Source organism: Leptodactylus fuscus, chromosome 9 (genome assembly GCF_031893055.1).
Source record: "Leptodactylus fuscus isolate aLepFus1 chromosome 9, aLepFus1.hap2, whole genome shotgun sequence".
NCBI classification, from domain to species: domain Eukaryota; kingdom Metazoa; phylum Chordata; class Amphibia; order Anura; family Leptodactylidae; genus Leptodactylus; species Leptodactylus fuscus.
The window spans coordinates 26,740,162-26,751,284 of NC_134273.1; the positions used below are offsets into that span (position 1 = coordinate 26,740,162).

Genomic DNA, 11,123 nt, shown 5'->3' on the forward strand with positions numbered 1-11,123 from the left:
CCTGTATAGTCAAAAGTGCCAAACCGCCATTTTTTCACTGTTTTGATTCTGATAAAAATTTGAATAAAAAGTGATCAAAGCAAAAGCAGTTCCCCAAAATGGTAGAACTAAAAACTACACCCGGCCCCGCAAAAAAAGACGCCCTATACATCCCCGTACATTGCATTTTAGGCTTGAAGAAGCGTGACTGTGAACGCGAAACGGCTGTTGCCTCTTTTTGCCAATAGTGCTATCACTCCCTCCCTCTGGATTTCTTTTATTTATGTACCTAATAAAGGATATGTTTTAAAGAAAAGAGAAGACAAATGTCGTCCTTCGGAGAATGATTGGTGAGTGCCCACCCATTTCTACTTTTTCATGGATTTTTGTCGTAACACTACACAATACATCGCTTATGCTGAGGTCACCACATTAAATGTCACTCACACTGCAGCCTATACTTACCAGATTACTTGTGCCTAGAGAAGAACGAGCCATGATATACACAGAAACCATATAGACACAAAACTGAGAATGAGATTCAATTCTAAAAAGCGTAGATGAAGAAACCGACTACAGGAACTAACGTACACTTGTAGTGTGCTTATCTGACGGGGAGTGTCGTGGAGATAGTGGCTGCCGTATATACGCCCCTCCCCAACAATGGTCACTTGGAAGCCAATTTACCTATCAGTATATATTAGGCATGTGGGAGGAAATCCACATAAATATGGGAAAATCGTACAAACACCACGACGATGTTGCCCTTGGACAGATTGGAACCCAAGACCCCAGTGCTTCGTGGTAACTGCGCTAACCTCTGAGCCACCCCTATGTGTTTTTGCAAAGCTCACAGTATGTAAGCAGTACCAAGTACATTGTGTGGATCATTGAGCGTCCTGGAGGCCATATCTCCTCCTAACAAACATCGACATCCTTTACTAAAGAGACTCCTGGCTGTGTGTACAGTGCAACGTCTCCACCTCAAGCAACTGACTGTCTGGGCCCAAGTAGTGAAATGCCTCCTAGCTCTCCTGGTGTGTTGTCATTTGTTAAGAAACAAAATGTTTGCCAATCTCAGTCCACCACCACCCTTGTTTGTTCTTACATAGCTGTGCGTGACAGAGAGCAGTTGTCTGCAGGCGCCTCAGGTACTCTGCTACTCTACGTAGTTCTATGTCCCTTGTACAGAACATTTCAGTATCTAGTCATCTAGATCACTTAGGGGAAAAAGTACCATTGCCTTTTACATCGGTTAGGAGAGTGATGGCGAACCTTTTAGAGACCGAGTGCCCAAACTGCAACTCAAAACCCACTAAATTTTCGCAGAGTGCCAACGTGGCAATTTAAACTTAATACTGTGCAGATCCACAATTGCAAACAGTTACGGACTACAAATTACAGTCATGTGAATGGGGCTTTACAGAGCTTTCAATAATACAAACAACTTTGTACTGAAATGTAAAGCCATCTGCATTTTATACTTTGAACAATTAATTTTGAATGTGTAATATTCTTACATCCTGTACTAATATCATGTTAGCTATAAAACAGATACTGTGTGATATAAATAATGAGGGGACCCCAGACAGAATTATATGCTTTGCAGTGGCCCCCCCCCCCCACAGTATTATATTCTCCACAGTACCACAGTAGTCCCCCAGTGTTATATGCTCCACAGTAGCCCCCCCCCCACAGTATTATACGCTCCATAGTAGCCCTCCACAGGATTATATGCTACACAGTGGCACCCACACACAGTATTATATGCTTATAAATACGCCCCCATGTATTATATGCTCCTCAATACACATCCTCCCCGTCTTACATGCTCCTCAGTATGTATCCCCTCAGTATTATATATGTACTCTTTAATAACCCCCCCCCAGTATTATAAGGTCTTTAGTACGCCCCCCCGCCCAGTATTATATGCTCTTTAATACGCCGCCCCCGTATTATATGCTCTTCAGCATCATATACACACAGTCAGCCACACACAGTTACTCACACTCAGCCACACACTGTCACACACTCTCATACTCACCCATGAAAAGCTGCTGGCGTCCACCTCCTTTTCACTGCGGGCACTGATGACGTCATCGCGCCCGCGTCGGGGCAGAGGTCAAACTCTGCTGTTAGTGTCTGCTGCCAAGGCCTCTTACTCTGCTGCGACCTGTGCCTGCATCTGAATCATTTAGGCCTGTGGCCCTCCCCCTGCATGGCCTGCTGCTTTTCTGTCTGACATACTTTTAATTAATACAAGGACCACAGTCCTGCGTCAACATATGCAGAGGCACCATAAAGTGGCCTGGGAGAGCCATGGCTCCAATGTGGGGGTCCAGTCTGCCGGAGGAACCGTTGTATCACCCAGTGGCACACACCTCATTTCAAGCAGTCAAGGTTCCACCACCTCAGCCGAAGGAAGTTGTGTGTCCTTCCAGATCATCTACATGGCCTCCAAAGGCTGTTGCTACCTATATCTTATATCGACTTGCTACTCTGTGGCCTACTCACACTACTGCCACCTCCACTCTCTGCCACTGGGTGATTGTATGGGCTCCTCACGCTCCTGCAACCTCCAATCTGCCACTGGGTCTCTTTATGGGCTCCTAAGGCTGTTGCACATTTTTTTATGGATAACTGACAGTGGCATGGAGACGGAGGAGTAGAAGACAGTGATGAGGAAGACAATGACAACTAAGGTCTAGGTGTGGATGTGGCCAAGTCTCTTGTTTAGTCCTGAAGCTCTTAAGTATTTTTTTTTAAATTGTTTTTTTTTTTCGTTACAAAATATAGAAATCCATCGTCACTCCCAAAATCCAAGAGTTTCACGCAGTATGTGATACTCTAATAGTGTATCAGGTCAAACATTCAGTGGGAATAATAGAGTAGCAGTGGCATAACTAGGAAAGGAGGATCCCCAAGGCGAACATTTGACATGGCCTCCCCCCAATATGTCTGTCCCCCCCCGAAAACCTCGACCTACTGACTTCCCCTGTATTCCGGTACACACTATTATGCCCCACAGTGGCCCCTGCACACAGTATTATGCCCCATAGTGGCCTCTGTACTCAGCATTATGCCCCATAGTGGCCCCTGTACTCAGTATTATGCCCCATAGTGGGCCCTGCAAACAGTATTATGCCCCTTACTGGCCCCTGCACACAGTATTGTGCCCCATAGTGGTTCCTACACACAGTATTATGTCCCATAGTGGCCCCTGCACACAGTATTATGCCCCATAGTGGCCCCTGTACACAGTATTATGCCCCATAGTGGCCCCTGCACACAGTATTATGCCTCATAGTGGCCTCTGCACACAGTTTTATGCCCCATAGTGGCAACTGCACACAGTATTATGCCCCATAGTGGTCCCTGTACACAGTATTATGCTCCATAGTGGCCCCTGCACACAGTATTATTCCCCATAGTGGCCCCTGTACACAGTATTAGGCCCCATAGTGTCCCCTGCACACAGTATTATGCCCCATAGTGGTCCCTACACACAGTATTTTGCCCCATAGTGGTCCCTGCACACAGTATTATGCCGCATAATGGTCCCTGCACACAATATTATGCCCCATAGTGGTCCCTGCACACAGTTTTATGCCCCATAGTGGCCCCTGTACAAAGTATTATGCCCCATAGTGGCCCCTGCACGCAGTATTATGCCCCATAGTGGCCTCTGCAAACAGTATTATGCCCCATAGTAGCCCCTGCACACAGTTTTATGCTCCATAGTGGCAACTGCACACAGTATTATGCCCCATATTGGCCCCTGCACACAGTATTATGCCCCATAGTGGTCCCTGTACAAAGTATTATGCCCCATAGTGTTCCCTGCACACAGTATTATGTCCCATAGTGGTTCTTGCACATGGTATTATGCCCCATAGTGGCTCCTGCACGCATTATTATGCCCCATAGTGGCCCCTGCACACAATATTATGCCCCATAGTGGTCCCTGCACACAATACTATGCCGCATAATGGTCCCTGAACACAGTTTTATGCCCCATAGTGGCCCCTGCACACAGTATTATGCCTCATAGCAGCCCCTGCACACAGTTTTATGCCCCATAGTGGCAACTGCATATAGTATTATGCCCCATAGTGGCCCCTGCACACAGTATTATGCCCCATAGTGGTCCCTGCAAAGTTTATGCCCCATAGTGGCCCCTGTACACAGTATTGTGCCCCATAATGGCCCCTGCACACAGTATTATGCCTCTTACTGGCTCCTGCACACAGTTTTATGTCCCACAGTGGCCCTGCACACAGTATTATGCCCCGTAGTGGCCCCTGCACACAGTATTATGTCCCATAGTGGCCCCTGTACAAAATATTATGCCCAAAGTGGCCCCTGCACACAGTATTATGCTCCATAGTGGCGCCTGTACACAGTATTATGCCCTATAATGGTCCTTGCACAAAGTATTATGCTCCATAGTGACCCCTATACACACTATTATGCCCCATAGTGGTCCCTCTACAAAGTATTATGCCCTATGGTGGCCCCTGCACACAGTATTATGCCTCATAGTGGCCCCTGCACACAGTTTTATGCCCCATAGAGGCCCCTGCACACAGTATTATGCCTCATAGTGGCCCCTGCACACAGTATTATGCCCCATAGTGGCCCCTGCACGCAGTATTATGCCCCATAGTGGTCCCTGTACACAGTATTATGCCTCATAGTGGCCCCTGCACACAGTATTATGCCCCATAGTGGCCCCTGCACACAGTATTATGCCCCATAGTGGCCCCTGCACACAGTATTATGCCCCATAGTGGCCCCTGCACACAGTATTATGCCCCATAGTGGTCCCTGTACACAGTATTATGCCTCATAGTGGCCCTGCACACAGTTTATGCCCCGTAGTGGCCCCTGCACACAGTATTATGCCCCATAGAGGCCCCTGCACACACTATTATGCCACATAATGGTCCTTGCACACAGTTTTTTGCCCCATAGTGGTTCCTGCAAAGTTTATGCCCCATAGTGGCCCCTGTACACAGTATTATGCCCCATAATGGCCCCTGCACACAGTATTATGCCTCTTACTGGCTCCTACACACAGTATTATGCTCCATAGTGGCCCCTGTACACAGTATTATGTCCCATAGTGGCCCTTGTACACAGTATTATGTCCCATAGTGGTCTCTGTACAAAGTATTATGCCCAAAGTGGCCCCTGCACACAGTATTATGCTCCATAGTGGCCCCTGCACACAGTATTATGCTCCATAGTGGCTCCTGCACACAGTATTATGTCCATAGTGGCCCCTGCACAAAGTATTATGCCCCATAGTGGCCCCTGCACACAGTATTATGCCCCATAGTGGCCCCTGCACGCAGTATTATGCCCCATAGTGGTCCCTGTACACAGTATTATGCCTCATAGTGGCCCCTGCACACAGTATTATGCCCCATAGTGGCCCCTGCACACAGTATTATGCCCCATAGTGGCCCCTGCACACAGTATTATGCCCCATAGTGGCCCCTGCACACAGTATTATGCCCCATAGTGGTCCCTGTACACAGTATTATGCCTCATAGTGGCCCTGCACACAGTTTATGCCCCGTAGTGGCCCCTGCACACAGTATTATGCCCCATAGAGGCCCCTGCACACACTATTATGCCACATAATGGTCCTTGCACACAGTTTTTTGCCCCATAGTGGTTCCTGCAAAGTTTATGCCCCATAGTGGCCCCTGTACACAGTATTATGCCCCATAATGGCCCCTGCACACAGTATTATGCCTCTTACTGGCTCCTACACACAGTATTATGCTCCATAGTGGCCCCTGTACACAGTATTATGTCCCATAGTGGCCCTTGTACACAGTATTATGTCCCATAGTGGTCTCTGTACAAAGTATTATGCCCAAAGTGGCCCCTGCACACAGTATTATGCTCCATAGTGGCCCCTGCACACAGTATTATGCTCCATAGTGGCTCCTGCACACAGTATTATGTCCCATAGTGGCCCCTGCACAAAGTATTATGCCCCATAGTGGCCCCTGCACACAGTATTATGCTCTATAGTGGCCCCTGTACACAGTATTATGCCCCATAGTGTCCCCTGCACACAGTATTATGCCCCATAGTGGTCCCTGCACACAGTATTATGCCCCATATTGGCCCCTGCACACAGTATTATGCCCCATAGTGGTCCCTGTACAAAGTATTATGCCCCATAGTGTTCCCTGCACACAGTATTATGTCCCATAGTGGTTCTTGCACATGGTATTATGCCCCATAGTGGCTCCTGCACGCATTATTATGCCCCATAGTGGCCCCTGCACACAATATTATGCCCCATAGTGGTCCCTGCACACAATACTATGCCGCATAATGGTCCCTGAACACAGTTTTATGCCCCATAGTGGCCCCTGCACACAGTATTATGCCTCATAGCAGCCCCTGCACACAGTTTTATGCCCCATAGTGGCAACTGCATATAGTATTATGCCCCATAGTGGCCCCTGCACACAGTATTATGCCCCATAGTGGTCCCTGCAAAGTTTATGCCCCATAGTGGCCCCTGTACACAGTATTGTGCCCCATAATGGCCCCTGCACACAGTATTATGCCTCTTACTGGCTCCTGCACACAGTTTTATGTCCCACAGTGGCCCCTGCACACAGTATTATGCCCCGTAGTGGCCCCTGCACACAGTATTATGTCCCATAGTGGCCCCTGTTCAAAATATTATGCCCAAAGTGGCCCCTGCACACAGTATTATGCTCCATAGTGGCGCCTGTACACAGTATTATGCCCTATAATGGTCCTTGCACAAAGTATTATGCTCCATAGTGACCCCTATACACACTATTATGCCCCATAGTGGTCCCTCTACAAAGTATTATGCCCTATGGTGGCCCCTGCACACAGTATTATGCCTCATAGTGGCCCCTGCACACAGTTTTATGCCCCATAGAGGCCCCTGCACACAGTATTATGCCTCATAGTGGCCCCTGCACACAGTATTATGCCCCATAGTGGCCCCTGCACGCAGTATTATGCCCCATAGTGGTCCCTGTACACAGTATTATGCCTCATAGTGGCCCCTGCACACAGTATTATGCCCCATAGTGGCCCCTGCACACAGTATTATGCCCCATAGTGGCCCCTGCACACAGTATTATGCCCCATAGTGGCCCCTGCACACAGTATTATGCCCCATAGTGGTCCCTGTACACAGTATTATGCCTCATAGTGGCCCTGCACACAGTTTATGCCCCGTAGTGGCCCCTGCACACAGTATTATGCCCCATAGAGGCCCCTGCACACACTATTATGCCACATAATGGTCCTTGCACACAGTTTTTTGCCCCATAGTGGTTCCTGCAAAGTTTATGCCCCATAGTGGCCCCTGTACACAGTATTATGCCCCATAATGGCCCCTGCACACAGTATTATGCCTCTTACTGGCTCCTACACACAGTATTATGCTCCATAGTGGCCCCTGTACACAGTATTATGTCCCATAGTGGCCCTTGTACACAGTATTATGTCCCATAGTGGTCTCTGTACAAAGTATTATGCCCAAAGTGGCCCCTGCACACAGTATTATGCTCCATAGTGGCCCCTGCACACAGTATTATGCTCCATAGTGGCTCCTGCACACAGTATTATGTCCCATAGTGGCCCCTGCACAAAGTATTATGCCCCATAGTGGCCCCTGCACACAGTATTATGCTCTATAGTGGCCCCTGTACACAGTATTATGCCCCATAGTGTCCCCTGCACACAGTATTATGCCCCATAGTGGTCCCTGCACACAGTATTATGCTGCATAATGGACCCTGTACAAAATATTATGCCCCATAGTTGCCCCTGCATGCAGTATTATGCCCCATAGTCGCCCCTGCAGATACTATTATGCCCCATAGTGGTCCCTGCACAGTTTTTTTGGCTCATAGTGACCCCTGCACACAGTATTAGGGCCCATAATGGCCCCTGCACACACTATTATGCCCCATAGTGGTCCCTGCACAGTTTTATGGCCCATAGTGGCCCCTCTACAAAGTATTATGCCCCATAGAGGCCCCTGCACACACTATTATGCCACATAATGGTCCTTGCACACAGTTTTATGCCCCATAGTGGCCCCTGTACACAGTATTATGCCCCATAGTGGCCCCTGCCCACAGTTTTATGCTCCAAAGTGGCCCCTGTACAAAGTATTATGCCCCATAGTGGCCCCTGCACAGTATTATGCCCCATAGTGGCCCCTGTACACAGTATTATGCCCCATAGTGGTCCCTGCACAGTTTATGCCCCATAGTGGCCCCCCTACAAAGTATTATGCCCCATAGTGGTCCCTGCACACAGTATTATGCAGAGCCCAGGAGAGATAAGTAGCCGTGTTTTTTTTTGTTCTTCAATCTCTCCTATCCCTATAATATCATTATATTCAGAGTTCTGAAAAGACCTCCGAAAATAATGATAGTGGTGTTTGTGGGGTTCATAGGCCTGTGGCCTCACTTACCGACCCTGGCTCCTGCTCACAGTCACCTCCGCAGAAGGGAAAGCACAGGCAGCTGTGAGCAGGAGCCAGGATGGGTAAGTAAATACGGTCTATTAAAAAAATTGCAGTTTTTCTGTATTATTTTTAGCACAAAACCCTAAGACAAAAATTCTTTAGAAAGAGGTGGGATTTTGCACTGAAAGGGTGACCTGGCCAGTGAGTATTAGAATAGAATACACTACGTGACAGTCAGATTGGATTTTTGGAGTGAGAATGGTAGTTTTTGCTTTAGCTGAACTCTGTGATCTCTCCACCCATTGTTCATGATTGAAAGGCTGATACAGTCTTGGCCATATGTGTTGGCACTCCTGAAATATTTCCAGAAAATGAAGCATTTCTCCCTGAAAATTATTGCAATTACACATCTTGTTATATACATGTTTATTTCCTTTGTTTGTATTGAAATAATATGAAAAAAACAGAGATATCAATGAAATTGGACATCATTTCACATACAACTCCAAAGATGGGCCAAACAAAATTGTTTCAAGCATGTGATGCTCTTTCAAACTCACGTGTGGCAAGTAACAGGTGTGGGCAATATAAAATCACACATGAAACAGGTAAAAGGAGAGAAGTTGGATCAATCTTTGCATTGTGTGCCTGTGTGCCACACTGAGCATGGAGAACAGATAACTGTCTGAGAATTTGAGAACCAAAATTGTGGAGAAATATTAACAATCTCAAAGTTAAAAGTCTATCTTCAGAGTTCCTTTGTCCATGGTGCGCACTATGATCAATAAGTTTACGACCTATGGCACTGTGGCTAATCTTCCTGGTGTTGGATGGAAGAGAAAATTGATGAAGGGTTGTAACGCAGGATAGTCCATATGGTGGATAAGCAGCTCCAATCAAGTTCCAAAGAAGTTCAAGCTGCCCGGCATGCTCAGGTTGCATCAGTGTCAGCGCCAACTATCCATCGACATTTGAATGAAATGAAACACTATTTCAAGAGACCCAGAGGGACCCCACTGCTGAGACAGAGATGGGTAAGCCAAAATCCTTTCGGGGAAACGTCTTGTGGACAGATGAGACCATGACAAAGCTTTTTGGTAATGCACATCATTCTACTATTTACCAAAAACAGAATGAGACCTACAAAGAAAAAACACACTACCAACAATGAAATATGGAAGAGGGTAAAAGATGTTTTGGAGTTGTTTTGCTGCCTCTGCACTGGGTGCCTTGACTATGTGCAAGGCATCATGAAATCTGAAGATTACCAAAGAATTTTGGATCTCAATATAGGGCCCAGTGTCAGAAAGCTGGCTTTGCATCCCAGGTCATGGGTCTTCCAGCAGAACAATGACCCCCAAACATACTTCAAAAAGAACCCAGAAATGGAAAGGCGATTGAGAGTTCTGACGTGGCCAGAAATGAGTCTGGATCTAAATCTCATTGAGCACCTGTGGAGAGATCTTAAAATTGCTGATGAGAGAAGAGAAGACACCCCTTCAAATATAAGAGACCTGGAGCAAGTGGAAAAGAAGGGGGGTCCCATTTTCCAGTTGAGAGGTGTAAAAAGCTTGTTGATGGTTATAGGAAGTGATTGATTTCAGTTACAAGGGCAGTCCCAATGCTGACCCTAAAGTAGACCCGGTTAATATCTCCTTCCTGTCCGACGCATTTTGCATCCAAAACACGGAAGCTTCTCAGGGGATTGTTAGGAGATCAATTGAAACGATCAAACATAGCAGAGCCTTGCCCCAAGTATGGGACAGCACCTGACGGTCTCACAGTTATTAACAGGGCCATTTTAGGGTCAACATTGGGAGTTAAGGGTGACAGGGTTATACAGGGTCAATCTCCTGCACCCATCCTTGCATTTGGATAAATTGTTGCCCTAAAGGTGGGGTATGACATCCTCAATCTGGAATAGGTAAGAGCATTCTAATTATTTTCCGATTTTTATACCATCATTGGGGTTAATTATATTTTAGATGATGATTAAATATTAGGTTTTATTTGTCATATAATTGTGGATCTTTGCTTGCTTGTATTTGAGAGCAGTTCTGAGTTAAAAATGTCTTAAATCTGTCCCTCCTCGGCCCACTTCTTTTTCAAATCCATATTTATCACTTAAAATGACGTCCTTAGAACAATTTTTAAAATTATTCTTAAAATTACAGAAAAGCCGAAGGGTGAAAATGTCATCATATTTTTAGGTATGTTTGCACGTTTGTGAAATATTGACAAATGCTCATTGTTTTCTTAACTATACCAATAAACATGGCAATCTAGGACACTTTCCAATGTGTGGCGTGTCACGTGTGTGTTTAGGGATGTCACCCTTTTAGTGCTATAAGAAAGGACGGTGCCTGGTACTAGTCATACCTGGAGCTCATCAATCTGTACAATGAAGATCCTCATATTCCTTGTACTGGCTGGGATCAGCCTTGCGGAGGGTATGTATATACCATATGTTAGACTGTAACATACTGATGAAATGTATAGATGTTACATATATGCACATTAAACTGACTTGTTCCTTTTGTTCTTTGCTATGCGTAGATCAAAATAACTGTGTCGCTCCTCCAAAGGACTTCAAGACATGCTTGCAATTTGCGTTTGAGGTAAGATTTATGTAGAAACATGTCTAAATAATTTA

At 46.3% G+C, this 11,123-nt stretch overlaps 1 protein-coding gene across 1 annotated transcript in view; it reads left to right on the plus strand.

The window, feature by feature from the left end:
- Nucleotides 1-10,871: 10,871 nt before the first annotated feature.
- Nucleotides 10,872-11,123, plus strand: part of LOC142217830 (uncharacterized) — a 37,571-nt gene continuing 37,319 nt past the window's right edge. Inside the window, exons 1-2 of the mRNA XM_075286150.1 lie at nucleotides 10,872-10,920; nucleotides 11,027-11,088. Of these exons, the coding sequence (XP_075142251.1) occupies nucleotides 10,872-10,920; nucleotides 11,027-11,088 (111 nt within the window). The remainder of the gene's footprint in view (nucleotides 10,921-11,026; nucleotides 11,089-11,123) is intronic.